Source organism: Dinoponera quadriceps, unplaced genomic scaffold (assembly GCF_001313825.1).
Source record: "Dinoponera quadriceps isolate SergipeBrazil2010 unplaced genomic scaffold, ASM131382v1 scaffold1782, whole genome shotgun sequence".
In the NCBI taxonomy this organism is placed as follows: domain Eukaryota; kingdom Metazoa; phylum Arthropoda; class Insecta; order Hymenoptera; family Formicidae; genus Dinoponera; species Dinoponera quadriceps.
The window spans coordinates 962,543-981,948 of record NW_014555947.1 but is presented as its reverse complement, the minus strand read 5'-3'; the positions used below and the strand labels follow the sequence as shown (position 1 = coordinate 981,948).

The 19,406-nt window shown below is 41.5% G+C and overlaps 4 protein-coding genes and 1 long non-coding RNA gene across 7 annotated transcripts; 3 read left to right on the top strand and 2 right to left on the bottom strand.

Moving 5' to 3' along the window:
• The first annotated feature begins 1,264 nt into the window (after nucleotides 1-1,264).
• Nucleotides 1,265-9,722, top strand: LOC106746081. The gene is made up of 5 exons (XM_014622279.1): nucleotides 1,265-2,104; nucleotides 7,462-7,719; nucleotides 7,831-8,167; nucleotides 8,237-8,374; nucleotides 8,495-9,722. Exons 2-5 carry the CDS (start codon nucleotides 7,479-7,481, stop codon nucleotides 8,613-8,615), a joined length of 837 nt encoding a protein of 278 aa, XP_014477765.1. The 5' UTR covers nucleotides 1,265-2,104; nucleotides 7,462-7,478; the 3' UTR covers nucleotides 8,616-9,722.
• On the bottom strand, nucleotides 3,987-10,827 carry LOC106746084. The gene is made up of 3 exons (XR_001374574.1): nucleotides 10,743-10,827; nucleotides 9,920-10,182; nucleotides 3,987-4,144 (listed from the first exon to the last, which is right to left on the bottom strand). It is a non-coding gene; the product is annotated as an uncharacterized LOC106746084 (long non-coding RNA).
• Nucleotides 10,282-14,200, top strand: LOC106746080 (E3 ubiquitin-protein ligase RNF34). 3 transcript variants are annotated; one of them, XM_014622276.1, is made up of 7 exons: nucleotides 10,282-10,722; nucleotides 10,851-10,933; nucleotides 11,314-11,506; nucleotides 11,964-12,075; nucleotides 12,414-12,780; nucleotides 12,866-13,046; nucleotides 13,265-14,200. In XM_014622276.1, exons 1-7 carry the CDS (start codon nucleotides 10,707-10,709, stop codon nucleotides 13,438-13,440), a joined length of 1,128 nt encoding a protein of 375 aa, XP_014477762.1. In that variant the 5' UTR covers nucleotides 10,282-10,706; the 3' UTR covers nucleotides 13,441-14,200. The 3 variants fall into 3 exon arrangements, with proteins under 3 accessions (XP_014477762.1, XP_014477764.1, XP_014477761.1); XM_014622278.1 differs by having other exon boundaries at nucleotides 10,285-10,691; XM_014622275.1 differs by having other exon boundaries at nucleotides 10,684-10,758.
• A 342-nt stretch (nucleotides 14,201-14,542) lies between these two features.
• On the top strand, nucleotides 14,543-16,442 carry LOC106746082 (vacuolar protein-sorting-associated protein 25). The gene is made up of 4 exons (XM_014622280.1): nucleotides 14,543-14,944; nucleotides 15,608-15,753; nucleotides 15,868-16,086; nucleotides 16,226-16,442. The coding sequence occupies exons 1-4, from the start codon at nucleotides 14,895-14,897 to the stop codon at nucleotides 16,336-16,338; spliced, it is 528 nt and encodes a 175-aa protein (XP_014477766.1). The 5' UTR covers nucleotides 14,543-14,894; the 3' UTR covers nucleotides 16,339-16,442.
• On the bottom strand, nucleotides 16,424-19,259 carry LOC106746083 (cyclin-dependent kinases regulatory subunit). Its single transcript, XM_014622281.1, has 3 exons — nucleotides 19,083-19,259; nucleotides 17,829-17,956; nucleotides 16,424-17,756 (listed from the first exon to the last, which is right to left on the bottom strand). The coding sequence occupies exons 1-3, from the start codon at nucleotides 19,136-19,138 to the stop codon at nucleotides 17,704-17,706; spliced, it is 237 nt and encodes a 78-aa protein (XP_014477767.1). The 5' UTR covers nucleotides 19,139-19,259; the 3' UTR covers nucleotides 16,424-17,703.
• Between the last annotated feature and the right edge of the window lie 147 nt (nucleotides 19,260-19,406).

Sequence of the window (19,406 nt, the reverse complement as noted above, 5' to 3'; positions counted from 1 at the left end):
ACCTTTGATCAAATGCGAAAGTCATTTCAGATACTTTTAACACGTTCGCTACCACCGTCACATATGTGTGACAGCAAACTTCTCTATGTTCACATTATTGAACAATATCCGTTTTACACAGTTACGTGAAAAAGAAAAAAACGAACGAGGTGGTCTCCTCCAAGTAAACTCTGGTAGCGTCAAGATTCGAAACCAAAACCCGACTCGATTAAAGAGAAATTCATCGAAATGGAAAAATAAGAAAATAAACCATTCGCTTTTATGGGCGAGGCTCTAGTTTTACTTTATGTTTGATCACTGATTTGTCGTCAGAAAAAAATCCGCGAGGATGAAATTCTTTCGCGAGTCGTCGCTGCAAGCTTATCGTTATTCTCACACCTGTCGTTTTCATCATTGTTAACGGTAATCTCATTATGCTCCAACCGTAACTACCTTTCCCTGTTTAACCCCCTTTTTTCTCTCTGCGGCGGCGGACGCCTTTACCGCTATCTTCGTAGATCCCCTCGATTTTCCCCTTTTTCATTCCCGGCCGGCTCTTTCATTTGCGTAACGCCTGTCTTCCTTTTCCGTGTGTCTCTTCGTTCTCTTGTTCCCAATCTTTCCATATTTAGATCCAGAACAGCGCCGGCTGACTCGCGCGAAGCAGGTTCGCGGTATGCGCCAGTTCTCCGCTATTCCGGGCGATGCATTGCGCGACGTATTTTTATTCCGCGCGATCAACGCCGAAAAATCGACGAGACTCTCAACGTTTAACGCGCAAACGGGCGTGTAACTTTTTGAGAAATAAAACAACTGCTCTTCATAGATGAGATTCTCGAATGTTATTGACGCTATTTCGCTAAATCCAAGAGTAAATGGTAGAAGCAAATTACTGAAAGCGCGCCGATGTGGCAGACAAAAACTAGAAACATTCGTTTATACGTCGATTTGACGCGTTCACTTACGAATGCAAGATTCGTCCGGTGGAGGTATCAGTGGGAGCAAATTGTTTTTAACCGCAACATTTTTCCGATTCTAATGAAACTCGAGAGAAAAATACCTACTTTCTAAGAGGATACTTCGCGACCACCTTCTGTTCCCCTCGCATTAAATAGATAAACGAAAAGTATGGCTAATCTTTTGTTCCTGCAAACTATTTATAACAAGCGAAGAAAAATTCGAAGAAATGAGAGAGAGAGAGAGAGAGAGAGACAGGGTGTTCGCGCGCAAGGTGGGAGAGCGCGCGTCGCCGTGCGGAAACAGCGGCGCGTGCGGGAACGCGCGCGGTTACTCTGAAAGTCGGTATCGCGACGTCGGCGCGAGAGCAGTGGACTGACTTGGCGAGTGAACGCACGGGACCGAATCCGGTGCACATCCGCCGAATCGAAACAATCGCGGACAGATTCGAGTCGACGATAAGACAGATAGTGGCCTCGCTGAGAATGGATAATCGAGTCTAGACAAATCGATGATGATCATCGCGGAGGAGTGATTAATCAAAGCCAGCGAGATCGACGAATCGCGCCAACACTGCTCGACGACGTCGGAGATAAAACGCGGGGGGGGTATGTTTGCAGAGAGAATCGCTTAAAATTGATACGAGTGAATCCGTTGATAAAGAGGAGTACATCAATATATATACGTATATGCTATTACGACGTCATAATTCTCGAAGAGAGAGAAACTCGAAATTGTCGCAAACACGAGCTCGGATAAAATCGGACGACGATCCGTGCGATGATAGATCGCGGGCGATTCGAGAAGTGCGTCGGTCGATATCCGTTCTCCGGATAGCACGAACGCGCGGCCTGGATCGCGACTTCGTTCTTACGTTCCAATTTTTACGACCGACAATGCGCGGCGCGCGATAAGCGGCAATAACAAACGGTGGGCGAGAAAGATAAGGGACATGCGTGAGGATAATTGACGATCCGTTTCTCGCGGTTGTATCGCCGCGCGCGCGCGCGCGCGCGCGACGACGGGTCGCGCACCACCACGTCGCGGAGGACCGAGCGGCGCAGACACAGTGCGCCCCAGCTCTGTTAATAAGCTCTGTTAATCAGTGTGTATCAAGATTACCCTACATATCAGCGCACCGTCACGGGGATATCGCCGTTGAATAAAGGTGAGATAACGCGTGCAATTATGTTGCGAGAAAGTGTTGCCTCCGTTAGATAAGATGGTTTAAATGTTCATTCACCCTCTCCCTCTTTTTCTCCCTTTCTTTCTTGGTTTTTTCGACCTTCTCGCATAATCGTCAAGAGGGGATTATCGGACGATCGCGTTGTATCCTATTTGATTTATTTTTCACATTTTCCACGGCGAAATGTACTTTCATATTCTCGTAATGAAATTTTCTCGTCAGCAAGTGGCTACAAAATACTTGTGTCTCTCTCTCTCTCATTCTTTCTTTCCTCGCGGTAACGCTAGACTTAATCGAGCATTAAACTTCTCGACGCAAAAACTTTTTTCCTTCGTGTTGCTTCTTCTTTCCCTTCTCCCTCTCTCTCTCTTTTTTTTTATTAACATCGCTATTTGAAAAAGCGTTGGACAGGTGGATCCCGCGGGGACGAGCGCGAACGGGTTAATCTCCGTGGTTAGGCACGTGTAGTGGATACGCGCGAGGCTTATGATTACTGATCGAAGGCATCCACATGGCGTGGATACGGAATAACGGAATCCCTGTATAGGTATATTTTCGCAGTGCACACGCGGGTATTTTCTGAAATCGACACCAGATTGAAGAATTGATATCTTACTCACGGTGCCGTCTCTCTCGCGATACACGTGGAAAAGTAATTGGAACATCGATCGCGGTTCGTTGCCTCGCGATCTCTTTGTGTTTTCGGTAGTTAATATCTCCTCTTTCCTTCCGTTCCAGCAATTGAGCAGTGTGAATCAAATTTCTGATACAGCTAAATCCAATTAAAATTAACGAGGCGAGATTACACCGTTGTTCCCCCATGTTCAAACTGTCGCGATTAAACAACAGGCCGGTGCATGTGACTGATTCGGTAAAAAAGATTCATTAAATGTTGATCGGCGTGGAACACGACGAATCTGCCGCTCACATTCTTAACACAAATTCAACTACCTGGTAATTGACTCACGATTAACATGTCAGTACCTTGCGCTCGTTTACCCTTCCTCTTTTTACGCGAGTTGTTATTATTATCACATCCTTTACGTACACGCGATGCGTGCGTCTAATATCAGGGCCTATTTAGCGGAGTCACATGTCAGGACATTGGCGACCTCGCGTGCCGGTGTTTCGCGCCTCTCTGAAAACCCGGATTTTCCGTAGGCCTACTCACTCGCGCACAGCTGGGCCCATTCGACTGGTTTCAGACCCGAGTCTGAACTCAGTCGGTCCCCGTCGTATCCGGGCCGTGGCCTCGACCTGATCGTCCTCGCATCGTCGTGCGTGGAGATGCCAGAAGGATCTTCGGCAGCTGACGTCGTCGATCCGTCCCGTCCAAGCCAATTCCTCGACACGGAATCTCGCCTCGATGTCTGTGTGATTGATTGATCACAATTCCCCTCGATCGATTTCACGAATCAGATTTTTTTTGCCTAACGGCTAATTGAACGGTTGAATCGATTGTCGACATTCAGGCATATTGGCGTTTTAATCCCTCAGCTGTTTTCCCGGAGAAGAAACGATCGTCGGTCGATAACGATCAAAGAAATTCACTTAATCCGCCTTGGATAAAATTACGTGATATTATCGTCGACCTCTATAAGAGTACCCTATTGCCATAACCGTATATGTGACACGGTCGTGCAGATGCAGCGGGACGTCCACGTTCGCTTTCGTACGGATAGGTGTATGTACGCATCGGCGAGCACTGCGGTAGATCTTGCGTTTGTCGGATACTCGATTTCGCGCCGCGTGCTGATATTAGCGTGCCGTCCGACCATTTCTATTACGAGAGCAACGATCGCAATCCGTACAATGCTCAAGATTTACCTCTTGTTTTTATCAAATAATTCTATTTCATTGGCTTTGTTTTTTTTTTTTCAATCAATATCACAATGAAGTGAAAATCTATTGGATTCTGTTTTAAATCTCTACATACATCATCTACCATTTTTTCTATTCATTTTTTCGACTCACCGAAAACCCGGAAACTCGGGGTCGGCTACATGTCTTCTGCTGTCAAGTCTGAAACAAAGTTATACAGTTTTAAAGTATTAAAAATGACTGTAATTTACTGTGAGATGAACCTAATATTTTCTCCCAGTGTACTTTGTATATATTATCATTTGTATATAAACATATTTTTGCTTTGCATACAGGATATCTGCCGCTTTTCTCTTCAATTTAATTATTTACATGCTAAACACCCGCACGTGTCGTTTGTATTTAGAAAGTAGCTGATTACGAGCGCGCGATTATTCTTCGTCATACATGGTTACGTGCAAACACGCGCGCGAATTATTTAATATAAATTAATTATCCGACGAGATGCCTGCAACGTCGTGCACAGTCGTAAGATGTCTCTCTCGAGACTCGCGTTTTGAGAATCTATCGATTACGAAGGAGGATAATTATCGTGATTTTCGTCAATTGGCTCGATTGATTCGCTCATATGTGACATCATCGACTTAACGTAACAAGCTAACGTGTCAATCATTCACAGAGTTTTTACGGGCATTAGTTGGTACAAGAAAACTGCGAGCGTTAAATGCGTGTGTGTATGTGCAAACGATCGATAGACGAGCGACGGGTTTAGAACAGAGACAGATACAACGTATTGTTTATTATCCGTTTTTTTTTTTTTTTTACGAAAGGTCGCCGAGAGCGCGGTACTTGAAAAGTACAGCGACTACGTTAACGATACTACCGTTACTACCGATACTAAGCGCGAGTATAGAAGGCACTAGGTCAGGAATTCGCTGCATTTTGATGTGAAGGAACATAAAATGTTCATCTGTATACGTGTACAGATGCATATAAAATCGGGCGCAGTGCACTTTGGCGGAAACGAAACGTCCGAAGCGAGACCGTAAACGACACGGCGCTTCATCGCGCGAAACTCACTCGCCGGCATTCAATCAGCTTCTGTAGTCGCAATTAGAGTTACGCAAACTACGCGAGCACTCGGTCGTTTCGATTTCGAAGAGAATCCCGACGGTTTCGCTGCTGAAAATGTCAGCAACCGGTTACCCTACAAGTCGGACGGGATCGCCGTCGATGGTCCGGCAACCGTTATCACCAAATCGCGTCGATCGCGAATTGGCAATTCGGGACGACGAACCGCTGGAAAGGTCTTAAAAAATCGACCCGGTTCCAACGTGGCTAACGGTGCTCGTGCAAAAACTCGCGGTTCCTCCTACCTAATTGCAGGCGGTTTAATTCTGGCCTGTCGTTTCGTGCGTTCGTATGAACGCGCGCACGTGTGTCAAAATATGCGGGTCAATCATTCGGTATTCCGCGCGATGCGCTTAGCGGTCGGCCCACCTTTCTTATTCGCCGCCGAACTTCACTCTCGCCGTGTTAGACAATGTGGGACAGTCCGCCCGTCTCGATCTAGATCAAACCGACTCGGCCAACGGCGATCGCTCCGCCGATTTCTCGAAAAATGACGATACGTTTTTTTCTATCTTTTCGAATAAAATATTGCTCTTTAACGTATATATGCCGGTGACAATATTCGAGGCACGATCGTATAGAAACGAGCTCGCTCGGTCCACCTCGACAGACATTTCTGTCGCGTTCATTTCTCTAACAGAAGCGCTACTACAATGTTAGTGTGACAATATCTTTATACGCGTATTGTTGCTGTTACTTTTTTCGTATGTGAATTAAAAGACCAAAAAATATCAGGGGGAAGTACCTATGTTCTAAGGGGAACATTTTCCTTTCCCACAATAAATACGAAATGCATGCGTGTGTGCGTGCCGGTCGCTCCTATATACGGACAGACACGCGGCTCTCGCGTTTTTCTAGAGCAGTTCCCCTTAAGTACGGTTTTGCAGTTTATATACTGTTACACCGATCAAAGGAACCTCGTGAACTGGTCGTATGGCCGAAGCCTAGTGAACCTGGGCCACACGTAACGTCCCGTAAGTAGGGACGACGACGTGTGGAGAGGACGCGGTAACGATCGCGAGCTGCATTTATCATAATTAAGACGGTACGCTGCGCGATTTAGCCGGTAATGTATATCGTGACGTACATTGGCCCGAACGCTTTTGCGAAAGCGTGTAATCACCGTGTGAGAAGCACGCCACGCCGAATGAAAATTCCACGGAGAGCGGGCATTGGGAGAGGAAAAAACTGCTAAAATAAGATTTAAGAACAATCCTCCTCCCATGTTTTCCTCATAAGAAAATGCTTCAGCTGTTATCATTAATACTATAGTAGCACTTAGACTGCAACATTAATTTTCTCGACTATAATATTGCCTCTCATTGCGCGACTATAGTCACAAATATCAGAAACTTTGCTCAGTGCGGTGGATTTCTCCTACTGTTGATCCGCGGATTTTGGCGACGGATGGATTCCATAGGTTTTTTTCCGCATTTCTCTGGACGTGTGCGCGGAATAGGCAAATGATAATTAGGTATTGAAAATAATCGAAGGACTCGGTGCAAAAACCAGTCAGCTCCATTTTTTGAAATTATACAATATGGAGAAAAAACTGTTTTGCAAAGTAAGTCATGTAAATAAAGTTTTTACGAGAATCACGTAAATATATAATATTCTGATTATTCTGTTAATAGATTTTTCGGGGCAAAAATATGTTTATCGGTGACGACAGTTATAGTAAAAAATATTGTTTTTCTTAGCGACTTGATTACGGACACCGATCGCATGCGACGACACAACGTACGTGCGTGCGTGCGTATTATATAGGTGCGGTAGTCGCTCTACCCTCTTTACCCACAAATTAAATTACCAATGCCGAATTCGCGCTGGAGCGCGATAGCTCGAGGCGCTCTCGTCCCGAATATCAATTAAGCGAAAATGTTCGTGTCGTCGTGCGCGCAAACAGGATGTAGCCAGGCGATATGCGCGAAATCTACCTGTCGCTTTTCCCCTTGACAGCGACGTTCATCTGAGATTCACACCGAGTACCGTAAGTCGTGGGCTGTGCAATACATAATATACACACCGCATCGACGTGGGATTTATCGCAAATAATTCCGCGGGATCTGTCGTACGGCCTACTTGAAACGCCGCGCGGAAAATAACGCGAATACGCATGTACGTAAATAAAATCTTCAAGCTAATCTATACGAGACTCGTAACTCCAAACTATCGAGTATCTGAAGAGGTGTGAAATCTCTCAAAAGAGATACAGAGAGAGAAGAAAAGAGGAAACAAACACCGATATTAATCCTAGAATATACTGAGAGGGAAAAATCATTAATCCCATCGTTATAATTTATAGCTGTTTTCGGCACTAATCATTGTTCCAACAAAAAGTATCAAGATATACCGGATATTTTGCAACCGTTCGATTGTAATTGCAGCTGTACGAGCAAGCGAGATGACGCGAAGAGGGCTTTTGTTGTTGCTCAGTCTCGCCGTCCTGAAGGAATCGTCGTCTGGGACTACGGGCGACTCCTCTCACCACAGACAGAAGAGGGTCTTCTGGTTCACGAACGACGGCCGGATCGCACTGCCGCCCGGCACCGTCATGACAATCACACCGACGTTGGCGTTGCCGTTCGTCAGGCATCCGCCTTACGGTTTCCTCAGCAATATGACCATCAGTCTACCGTTCACGAGTGAGTTCGACTGTATCAGCGCGGATTCTTCAAGAAGAAAAAAGAAACGATACTATGAAAATGATCGTTCGACAGACGGAATTTCATGGAATCGTCGATTTGAATTCACAGTTGACTTCGACAAGCTGGGTTTGACCGACAACGAGAATCCCTACGGCGCCTTGCCGCCGGCCTTCGACAGGAACCTGAAGAGCCGTCAGGCCGGCATGATGATGGCGGATTTCATCGCAGCGTTCATCAAACGCAGATTGCACAAACGAGAGATAATACCGCCGAAGAACGCGTTTCACGGTGGCGAGAGGGCTCTGCTCTACGGTACCGCCGAGGACATGCTGAGCACCTTGGGGATGAACGGGAAAGCGTGCCTGTTGAGGGCGATCTGCGAGGTCCAGGGCCACTCTCTGAGCAACTTCGGTCTGATCGGCGAGATGCTGAAGCTGTTCTTCACGTAAGTCCGTCTGGTCCCATTGTGAAACCGACCGTTAATTGTCTCTTTCTTCTTTTTCCCTCTGTTTAGCGCTAGTCGATCGCCGTTCGCGAATCTTCTCAAAGAATACGTCGAGGCGGAAAATCGTGGCAAGTTTCACGGGGAATGTTGGCCCTACTTCAAGGACTGCCCGAAATCCCTCTTTCTGCCGTCCACCAACAAGTATCAGTTAGTATGCTATCGATTCTGATATTGATTCAGAGATTCTCCATAAATGATCGAATATCTCGAAAGGTTCATCTCCTGTCTCTGTTTGCGTTTCCATTTTGAAAAACGTTTCTCTTTCAGGAAAGATTCGGTGCACGAAGACGAAGAGGACGAGGATTGGAATCAAATCCCGAATGACGAGAAGGCTTCCACGAGGATATCGATGCAAAGCACAAAAGACACCGTACACCCTTCTATGTAATTACATCGAATCTCAATTGTGTATAATTGCGTGTACGGTGACTCGTGCGGAAATCGCTTTGTGTGTCGCCTCATTTGCGGATTTCCATCGCGCGAAGCGAGGCGAAATCTCTTCTTCCAAAGAACGAAGGAAAGCCGACTTTAGATTCTCGCGCCGATATTGCTTGAGGTAATCGCAATTCCGCGACTGTCAACGGTTTCGTGTATAGCGTCTGCCAAATGGGACTGTCTGAATCTGCTTTCGAGAAAAGACGATACAATCCCGTTTAATTTAAATCTTGGCCCGAGAATCGGACAATCGTGATCAACGTTGAAAATACGAATCGAGTACCTTCCGACGTGCGTGCTCGCAAGTGCTCTAAAAGAAGGCTTATCCGTTAAAGCAACGGCACTGGTTCTTCTAGTTTCAAGCCGATAGTGTTGAGATATACACCGTAATCACGTCACAGTGAGATAGAGTAAGTTCTCACCATATATGTGATACACTGAGAACAAATTATTTCGCGCTTGTGACTATAATTGCATAATGAAATAATGACAATACTCTTCACTTCCTTGCTAGAACAATGAAACAAATTATACGAGAACGATCGCGAAATTGATTTGATCGTTTTTCTCTCAGTGTACCGCGTATGCCCGAAACTGTTACGAAAGTTTGGCTAGTCGTCGATATTGTAAAACTTGGCGCTCCAACGATCGAAGTGTTTCTTTTTATTTATTGTACAGTGAGAATATTATTTCTCTTCTTCTTCCTCCCTCTCTTTTATTGATTTGGTCATTTATGTAACGATTGCTCACATACAACTACAGAGGCATGGATGAAGTGTCTCGTGCTTGTAATACATCTTGTAATGTGCGAACATCAGTATCCAAATCAATCTCAAGGCGGCCATCTTGTTAATTGATAACGTCGGTTGAGAAAACGCGCTGAAGGTTTTTGCACAAAGTACGCCGAGATAAATTGATACTCAAGGTGGCCCTTGATAACGATTCGAACTTTTCAGTGCGAATTTCTTTCGATATCCGTGCGCAATTTCACGCCCGGCATTAACGCGTATCGTGCGCTCGGGAAATGTACCATGCTGCCATAATAAACATAGTACCAATATGCGTTCCTACTTTTGCGGGCAAAAGAGAGAGATAAACGAAATGTCGTCGCGCAAAGTACCAATAACTTGCCGAAAAAAAGAGATGATACTCGTGGCGCGTGTTACATTATTTACAAGACAGTTGTGAGTATTTTATTCGCGTGTACGCGATACTTATCCATAACGTTTTACTGTCTAACGATTCATACGAGCTTACCTTGAATAAGATTGCGTCTTATCGACAGTTGTAGTTTAGCGAAACAAAAGCTAGACTCGGTGGTGTAAGCGTGGCTCGCTGCGTACAAATTTTCCAAAAAAAGTGGCGCCGACGCCATTTCGCATTTTTTTTCTTTCTAAACTGATTGAACGGTTGAGAAACTGGTACCGCCATCTCGCGTCTCCCTTCATCGCAACTATTTAATCGGACTGCTAACGATGCCATCTCGCGTTTTTCTCCGCAGATCAGTGTTTCCATTAGACCTGTTAAATTCATTCATCGGTAAGCTAAACAACAACTAAGGCGTCCGTTAAACGCTTCTCTCTCTTATATATTATTAATAGGAAATATATTATTAATAATGAAAATATTCTAGCTGTAACAACGGCATTAGTGTAAACACGCCACCAATTCGGAATTGAGGATAAAAATTGAAATTCAACGAATCCTGATCTCTTCGAGCCGATTGAGCCGAGTTCCAGTTTTCAATGGACGATCCTGAGCGATGATATGATACCGACTTAACAACGGCAAGAGATGCACCGTAGCGGATACAAAGTTCCCGCAGAATTCAATCACATGTTACGTTATCCGGTCATCGCGCTATGACAGCCAAGATATATCGCGGCCTCCTGATTCGCATGATAATTAAATACGAGTTATCACGAGAAGAGGCGACGGTATATCACGGCATTCCTTCGACGCAACGCTTTGTGTTTTCCCCGGCTCCGCCATACTGCACCGATAACACTGATGATATCGATTTAAAAAGGTTACAACTCCTATTATGTCGCCTCTACGACGTGCGTGCAGTACTCCTCACTTTATCTTTGATTTATGTAAAGTCGCACGGTGTAACGTTGATCTCGTTCGCCGATTAAACGTTCTTGCTTGTAATCTCACTTGAGTCTCACGAGAAATCATTTTTTAGGCCGACAAACGAGCAGCGTCAGCAATCCCAGTGAGATGGCTTGCGAAGCGTGTAGTACCAAGTTCAATTTGTTTAAGAGGAAAGTGAGTGAGGAAAAACTTCCACTTCTTCGTCGGCAATGATTCGACAAATCGCAATGTCGGGCTGCGTGTGTAACTCGGATGATGAAAGAAAGTCTCTTGATTATGTCGCATAAATGTCATCGAAATATGCTAATGATTCTTTATCTATTTAAAACTAACTCACATGGTATTGTGTGTACTCACAACCTTGATTACACCCATGATTTAGTGATAAGTAAACGCGGTGAATTTCCTCAAGCTACTTCTTGGAGTTGAAACTAACCTTCCTTGAGGCACCTCAGATTTTTTCTTCCGTCAACTGGGTTGTTTTACTTTATCGATAAACAGAGGAGTAATCACGCGATGGTTATCACACGCCTGTTTTTTCCTATATTCTTCAGAAACAATGTATGGATTGTCTGAGGTACTTTTGTTCTGAATGCGTGATCAAACGTTTGGACAAAGTGTTTACCTGCGACAGTTGCAGTATATTATCCAGAAGACCCCTTGTGAGAAACCAAATTAGACAAATGCGTTCCAGAGACTTGCGGCAATATCTTGTGGCAAAAAAGGTTTCCATCAAGGGATGTGTTGGTACGTGTGTTGTTATTTTGCCAATTAATATATCTTCATATATAATAACGTATTCTCTTAAGAAATATTAATCCTATAGAATTGTTCTTTTGTGGTGATATCAGGCAAGCTGAAAATGGAGGAAGATTTCTTGTTGTGAACTTAATGTAATCTCTTAGTACATGCAATGTTTTTTATACAATATTAAAAAAAATTATAGTTGCTATTACAATGATCTAGAGTATCATTATCTAAGCTGAAAGACAACTGTTATATACATATAAAAATATATATATATTTTTTTCTTTTTCATTTTTTTCTTCAAATTTAAGTTCAAACGAATTATATCCTCAAGTCAAAATGAGAATACATGTTGATAAAGCTACATATATAGTAATAAGAATACTGTTCCACCAAAGAAAATATTAAATGTACATCACAGTGGAAAAGACTTGACAAGATCAGACTTTGATTTCAGAAAAAGAAGATTTGGTGCATGTACTAATGCTTTTTGCTAATGGAACTGACCCTTGCTTGAGTACCGACTATAGTACAAATGTCAGCTCACAAAATACTACCAGGGAACCACTGTACGTTTTATTTATTTATTTCGCAAGTATATATAATACTCTCAAAGCTTTCGAAAAATATCATAATACAGTCCAGTGACTGAATAATTTGAGAAAGATAGACAAGAATAGGTAGCAAGATAATGCATTAGTCGATTTGGGCTATTATCTCAAAAGGTGATTATCATAGAAAAGGAAACAAAGTAGTTTGTATATGTGTCTTAAAACTTACCATTGCCGATTTTCGAATTATTTCATTCATTTAATGACTTGACTAAACATGATGAAAAGATCGACAAAATATTCGTGAAATATTGATAACAGAGACGTGTTCTAAGACACTATAATTCTCTTAATAGGTCCAGAGTCGACTTTTCCTTAAACAGAACAGAAGATATGCCAAACGTCAGTACCGAAAGTGAGGTGACGCATGATGACACGCGGGCACAAGCGAATCCCCCAAGCGATCCCATGGGAAACGAAGACGTCGAAATCGCGGAAGAAGTAACCGAAAGTGACAGTAGTCCGATCATTAGTGTGCCACTTAGTACTGATGAATCGCCTAGCGAGGGCCCGACGAGAAATAATAATGTCGAAATAGAGGAAGTATTTGAGTGTGATAGCAGTGCGACCGATGCGGCGCCGGAGCCGATAATTACCGAACAGGATGACATTTCTGAAACTTCAAACGTGGTACAATCAGACATGGTCACGGAAATTCCTACGGTATGCGAACGGATACCCAATATTTTCAATTAGCAACGCCCTTTGTATACGCATATCCAGTCACGCCAATTCCATTTCTTTGCAGTGGTCAGACAAAGTGCAACTATCGGATATAAAGGAAGCGTCGGAACTAGAGTATCTAAGTGTTAAACAATTAAAAAGTCTGTTGAGCACAAATCGTGTAGATTACAAAGGCTGCATAGAGAGGCAAGAACTATTTAACAGAGTGTCCAGATTGTGGCAGGAATACAAGCAGTCTAGGAAGGGTGAGATGAAATAAACTTTATATTATAGATCGCAATATTCACGCGCCACGGTGTTTATTCAGCTGTTTGTAATTTTAAATACACGTATACAATTGCTATTGTAACACACGAAATATTCGCAAGTTTCCTCATTGGTTTCGATCATCGTCCTTATTTGCTATTTTATTTATTACCTCGTGAAATTTAGATCGCAACTATTAATGAATAAATTATTGCAGACGTGGAGGGACTGAGCGAAGAAGAGATATGTAAAATTTGTTGGGACGCACCGATCGAGTGTGTAATCTTGGAATGCGGACATATGGCTTGCTGTATTAATTGCGGTAAACAAATGTCCGAGTGTCCGATATGCAAACAGTACGTCGTCCGTGTTGTACGATTCTTCAAAGCTTGATGAGCCAACGATTAGAGCGAAGCAAGGATGGCTAATCTTAAACTCACATAAAGTCAGACACGCTTTCATCTGTTATTATTGTCACCAAGGTTAATAATACTGATGAGGTCAATAAGGTTAAGATTAATATCGACATTTTCTAAGGGTAGATCGATCCTGACGCGTGTAATTCGAAATATAAAGAAAATTGATGTACGGAAAGATATCAAGTTGTGATAAAATTTTGTGGCTAGACAAGCGTATCAACGTATATCGATGAAAGATAGCATACATCTATATCAAGTTCAGATGCGGGCCTTACAACAAATGATAAATTCCAAGTTTCGGTTCCAGATAACTGGCTCTGCAGAATTTCTCGCCACTTTTAAAAACATAGTTCTATATGTTTAAAAAAATATTTATTTAGAAACAAACGTCCCTCCGGCACACTGTGCTCTGTATATTAATTAGATGTTGTATATCGTAATGAACTTTTAAAATATCAATGAAGAATATAAAGTTTTTATGTCACGGAGCTGTACGTCATCCTCTGATGCTTCTACCTGCTGTGATCATTCGTGTGAAATATCGTATTTGCAAAATCGATTATTTTTATGAATAAATTTTTCAACGAAACAAATGTTCATGGTAGTTAGGTTACTTCTTTGAGAAAGCATCAACGATGTCACGCATGTGTGATGGTTGTAGACAATAATGTCAAAGGAAGCGGAAAATCAAAACTGACTATTTTAACCGGTCAAATATATAATATTGAAATAATTTCTAATAGAACAAAAGTGTGTTACCCAACCAAGATTGTTTGAAAATTAACGACAACATTAATATAGCTAATGTAGTTAAGTTCTGACCAGCCCTTGAGTCATACTACTCGAGAAATAGAAAGTACGTCCATCGTTTAGTCATATCACGACCTCAGCTTCTCGTTAAGTATAGTGGCGACTCATAGCGGAGATTTTGGAGCTAAATTATAGAAATAACGGGCCTAATAATTCTATAAACCCATTACTTCTGTATTTTGATTCCAGAATTCCCGCTACGAGTCGCCACTATACTTAACGAAAAACTGAGGTCGTAATAACGAGGAACGTACTTTCTATTTCTCAAGTAATATGACTCAAGGGCTGGTCAGACGTACTTTCCATTGTAATAAACATAGGCGAAATTCAACAGGATGCCACTTTTGCAATAATGTGTACACCCTCTATGCGTTATATTTTTACAACTTTTCAAACTAACGAAAGAGAGATGATAAATTTTTTTCAGAAATAAAGGCATAATGAAAAATTGATCAATTACCCAGTGACTTCTCATCATAATACATTCTCTAACGTTTTATCTTTAAGTGTTAGACATCTCAATCTTGAAACACGTCAAATGACAATTATATTATTCATCCCGAAGGAGTATCGCCGCCGAGTCGCACGTTATCCCAGTGACTGGTGCGCGTCGTAACAATGGCAGAAATTGATTGGCCTTGGCAATACAGTTTTCCGCCGTTCTTCACGTGAGTATCGTTTCGACGGGTAAAGGTATTCGAGTAATGAGATTGTGGTGAAATTTCACCTCGACAAGAGAGAAAACGAAACGCTACATCGCTGTGCGTAATGTAAATCATGTCAACTCAACAACGGTCTGTTTGTCGCTCAGGTTAAAGATTGTGTTAAGAATCCAAAGCTTAGCGTAAAGAAACAAGAGCTTGTCGTGTTGATTTTTCTCGAACGTGTCAATCTGACGACTGATGCGAACTTAACTCTCCGTTAGTTGCAATATTTTTTACTCGTGAACGGTCACAATATATCTCACACAGATATACAAACTTTCGTCATTTTTCTCTGCTTCTTGAAACAATTTCTCTCTCATTAGCATTTGACTAAAAACCAGGCACATAAAAAACAATAAAGAACAAGAAAAAACTGACAAGTTCAACTTTGAGGCTGTACAGCAACAATGATACACTAAAGCCTGAACATATCTATTGGATATACTTGCGGCTAACGGAGGATTAAAAAATATATGGAAAGATTAGAACCAAAGATGAGATAGAAAAAAGATAAATGTATGATATAGCTGTTTTCAATTCATAGAGAAGACTAAAGGGACAAAAAGCTATTGAACTTGAGAATTACTCGACAGTTTGTATTGACAAGTTGAATTGTGATTATTGCAGACTTCAGCTTCACGCGGATACCAGATCCAAGCAAATCGCAGCTTGGAGGAGTCTGGTGCTCGAATATTATCGTACCACGAAGCAAGCTGTCGTGGACGTGCGAGAAGTACACACGAATCCTTTGTTCAATAACACTGCCATAAATCGTATCCTTTTTACCAATTATATCAAATGGTACACGGTTGTTTTAGATCTTTGTATATTTGCAACGTACATTTGTCAATTCCTCACGAATACCTTAACTACACTCGATCGAACAGGAAAACTACCATCGGATACTGTCTTATTGATACTGGAAGAATTACGAAAATCAGGCAACGCGACTCCGTTGGACAAGACCAGACAAAGATGGTTGGTGTATTGGCACACCCTGGAGGAATGGGGTGACATAATATATAACTGGGCACAGGAGAATGGTTTTGTCGGGTCAGTGTGCACATTGTTCGAATTAACACAAGGGGAGGATACCTCTGAGCAAGGTATATTATTCAATTTTAAACTAATATAAGAATAAGCTAATAAAAGAATTGGAGCGCAGGATCTACTGGGAACCTTGTTTGCCGACTTGCTTATTTATCGCATCATCATCGATTACTGACGACTCTGTGTTGGTTTCAGAGTTTCATGGTATCGACAATGAAGTACTAATCAGATCACTCAGGACATTGGAAGCTGCGAAAAAAGCTGAGCTCATCTTATTCGATGATAATCAAGGCGTGAAATTTTTCTAGTCCTTGTAAAATGCACGATGTAATGTCACTCCTCTTATTCCAAATATTGTATAATTTTTTGTGAATTAATCAATTGTCTTTGTGATTAAAAAATGCAAAATCAATTTATTTAACATATTATTAGCAGTACATACTTTTCTCCTGTTTTTAAAAGCAAACCAAAATCGCTTATTATCAAACGTCAAGCATACGTGATGTTAGAACGTAAATTACATCGTAATAGAAATTTCGAGCATACAAACTTAATATATCAAGGTACGAGAATTGTATACGATACATAAAATTGCTCGAAGCAAGAAAACGCAGAAACAAACAAAGGGTAGGCATGTAACTAGTACCAAAGTCCAGATCCTAAAATACATTTGTAACTGAATAAGTCGCAAAACGTTATATGCCTTCTTAAATATTCGAACGGTGTTACATCCAATTGACAATAGAGGCGTTAATCTCATGATTGCTGCGCTGATCGCTCGAGATCAGAAAATTAAATTTACCATTGATTACGATTCGCTTTCGGCTCTTACAATCAGCTATTGTTCCGACGCATCATACAGGTGGGATTTAGTGAGAAAGATCGAACGTTCTCTTTTCTTTTATCACCGCTTGTGATTTTTAAGCCAATTAATCATAAATGACGATTGACGAAGATCTTCGATTTGAAAACTGAGTGTAAATTTAAAGACTGTGTACTTTCAAAAGAAAGAAGCATAAAGGATACATCTATACATATATATTACATTAATACTGTTAATCGTTAGACTCGAGGAACGATTATTTTAAATACCTTAATTTAACCGAAATTCTTAGGATAAGTTCCTGTAAGGCACTGCAATCACAAGAAAGTACAAGGATATTATTCTCCTTAATACAATATTTTAAATATTACGTCGCCTTAGAACTGCAACCTTCGAAGATAACTAATTATTTTCTTATCAATAACTTTGTTCAGCGTCGTGAAATTCATTAGAAATTCCAATATGAAAGATTGAAAAACGAAAAGGAATTTATGACGATAAAATTAAAAACTAAGACATTCTATAGACATATATACAGTATACTTGCTTGACATTTTTTTACAAATGGCAGAGCGAAGTAGAACAGATGACAGAGACCATGACCATGTTGTATGTTACTTTGCGGAATTTGATAATGATGTTTCATGTGATTTACCAATTCAGATTTACAGAGTAAGCATCGTATTTTAAGCATAAATTATATATTGTTAAACAGGCAATGAGACACAGAGAAAGAAGAAGAACGGAAGCAGACAAAGCTACATGGTTTACAATCACAAGTGAGTTCCGCTATGAATGTAAACATGATCTGATGTATTATTTACAAATTAACATAATAATTCCGTCCAGCTTATTTTTCCTCCTGTGTTGTTATTTTCCTCTTGAATAGCAGAATGTGTGGCTCTGGAAAGATCAATTATCTTGGTTAGAATCAGCATCTGAGTAAATGCTGTAACATCAAGGAAATGTAATTACCAGGTTCATGAATCATGTAATGCACCCATCCTTGGCTCTGTTGAACACCAATGGCTCTCCATTCTTGTTCAGATAGCAGATGAGTTTTTGGTACTAGTTTCACCAGCTCTTTTGGCAAGACGACATGCCTGTGTGCGTGAAAATTGCAATCTCAATAATTAGGGATTCATAAATTGGCAGAATAAATTCTCATTAATATTGTTAAATTGCAATAATCTTTACAAAGAACCGTTTATCAGTCAATGCCATGCAAAAGCACACGAGAATCTCCAAAATCTCTATTACAAAACAGATGTTTCATTTTCTTTTATATGCTTTATAATACAATCTTTTTTACATATTGTATAACTCTATAAGGGCTTAGACACAACGTAAAGAACAAGAAATTAAATGTCGACATATGAAGAATCATGCTTTAATTCACAATAAAGAAACAGAGAACAAAAATCAGGAGAACACTGTCGAATTATATTCCTTATAACTTGTGTGCTTACAAGGCTTAGTAATAGTCTGAAAGTTAACCCTCAAAATATCTAATGATCATCAATATACAGATGAAAATTAGTTTGAATGAATTGATAATTATCACAGAAAAATGATAAAAGTAATGATAGCAGAGGTTCATCGGAAAATAAAGTGATTGATCTGGTTTTAAAATACTCTTATGTCTCATTCTCTTTTATTTCCTATTCCTATTGTTATATTTCTCTATCATAGCTCATTCCATACATTTAATTCTTTGTTTCTTTCATTGTGTATCTGGACCCTAACACAATCATCGAAAGTATATTCTACGTATGAAGAACAGTGAAAATATTTCGTGTAAAGGAGAGAACACTAGACATTTGCCGTCTCTCTCTACATTCCCCGGGCAATTCACGAACCGCTATTGTGGTCAAGGCCAGGCGACGATCTCGCCGATCCGCGGATCCATTTAAACAAAATAACGGATCAGAGAACCGGTTAAGAATGGAGGATGGGTCAATAACAGAGCAAAATGACAGCGTGATCGTGCCACAAGCCGGCCATTTAAACCGCGTGCTCGACATGCCACCGACGATGAGAGAAACAAAGACGGGAACTATTTAGATACGTCACGCAGTCTCCACGTTTGAATCGTACGACTGCGACGCTATATTGCGCCGAATTTTGCCAAGGTCGAAAAGACGCGTTCGGACGATCGATGTGTAACCCCGTTTCTTTCTTTCTTTCTTTCTTTCTCTCTCCTTCCCTCGCGCAATTCTTTTCACCCACCTGTACTCGTACTGGTCGTCGTAGTACTTATCCGAGTAATAGATGTTATGCGGCATCGCGTCCTTCGTCTCCACGAGAGATCGCAGGTGCGTGAGCGTGAAACAGTCGTGTGCTTGAACGATTACGATACGATGTGAGATTTTTCGAAAAGACACTCACGATGGCGTGCGTACGCTGCCGGATTTGAAAGTTTAACGGATGTGTCTGCTTGTCGAAGGGCAGGGAGGGAAGTGACATCCGAGTCGTTGAGCATCCGTAGGAAAACGCGCGACGTTTTCGTGCCGTTTCGCGAGAAGTTTAGCGCGACTAGAAGTATCGCATAAT

What these genes read in the sequence shown, in the direction of transcription:
- LOC106746083 (XM_014622281.1), bottom strand. Translation starts at nt 19,138, where the DNA reads ATGCCGCATAACATCTATTACTCGGATAAGTACTACGACGACCAGTAC. An exon ending in GACGACCAGTACGAGTACAG is followed by an intron (nt 17,957 to 19,082) that starts GTGGGTGAAAAG and finishes TCACGCACACAG; the next exon opens with GCATGTCGTCTTGCCAAAAG. An exon ending in TTACATGATTCATGAACCTG is followed by an intron (nt 17,757 to 17,828) that starts GTAATTACATTT and finishes TGATCTTTCCAG; the next exon opens with AGCCACACATTCTGCTATTC.
- LOC106746080 (XM_014622275.1), top strand. Translation starts at nt 10,707, where the DNA reads ATGTCGCCTCTACGACGTGCGTGCAGTACTCCTCACTTTATCTTTGAT. An exon ending in TCAATTTGTTTAAGAGGAAA is followed by an intron (nt 10,934 to 11,313) that starts GTGAGTGAGGAA and finishes TATATTCTTCAG; the next exon opens with AAACAATGTATGGATTGTCT. An exon ending in ATACAAGCAGTCTAGGAAGG is followed by an intron (nt 13,047 to 13,264) that starts GTGAGATGAAAT and finishes AAATTATTGCAG; the next exon opens with ACGTGGAGGGACTGAGCGAA.
- LOC106746082 (XM_014622280.1), top strand. Translation starts at nt 14,895, where the DNA reads ATGGCAGAAATTGATTGGCCTTGGCAATACAGTTTTCCGCCGTTCTTC. An exon ending in CAATAACACTGCCATAAATC is followed by an intron (nt 15,754 to 15,867) that starts GTATCCTTTTTA and finishes TCGATCGAACAG; the next exon opens with GAAAACTACCATCGGATACT. An exon ending in GGAGGATACCTCTGAGCAAG is followed by an intron (nt 16,087 to 16,225) that starts GTATATTATTCA and finishes TGTTGGTTTCAG; the next exon opens with AGTTTCATGGTATCGACAAT.
- LOC106746081 (XM_014622279.1), top strand. Translation starts at nt 7,479, where the DNA reads ATGACGCGAAGAGGGCTTTTGTTGTTGCTCAGTCTCGCCGTCCTGAAG. An exon ending in CATCAGTCTACCGTTCACGA is followed by an intron (nt 7,720 to 7,830) that starts GTGAGTTCGACT and finishes TTGAATTCACAG; the next exon opens with TTGACTTCGACAAGCTGGGT. An exon ending in ATGCTGAAGCTGTTCTTCAC is followed by an intron (nt 8,168 to 8,236) that starts GTAAGTCCGTCT and finishes CCCTCTGTTTAG; the next exon opens with CGCTAGTCGATCGCCGTTCG.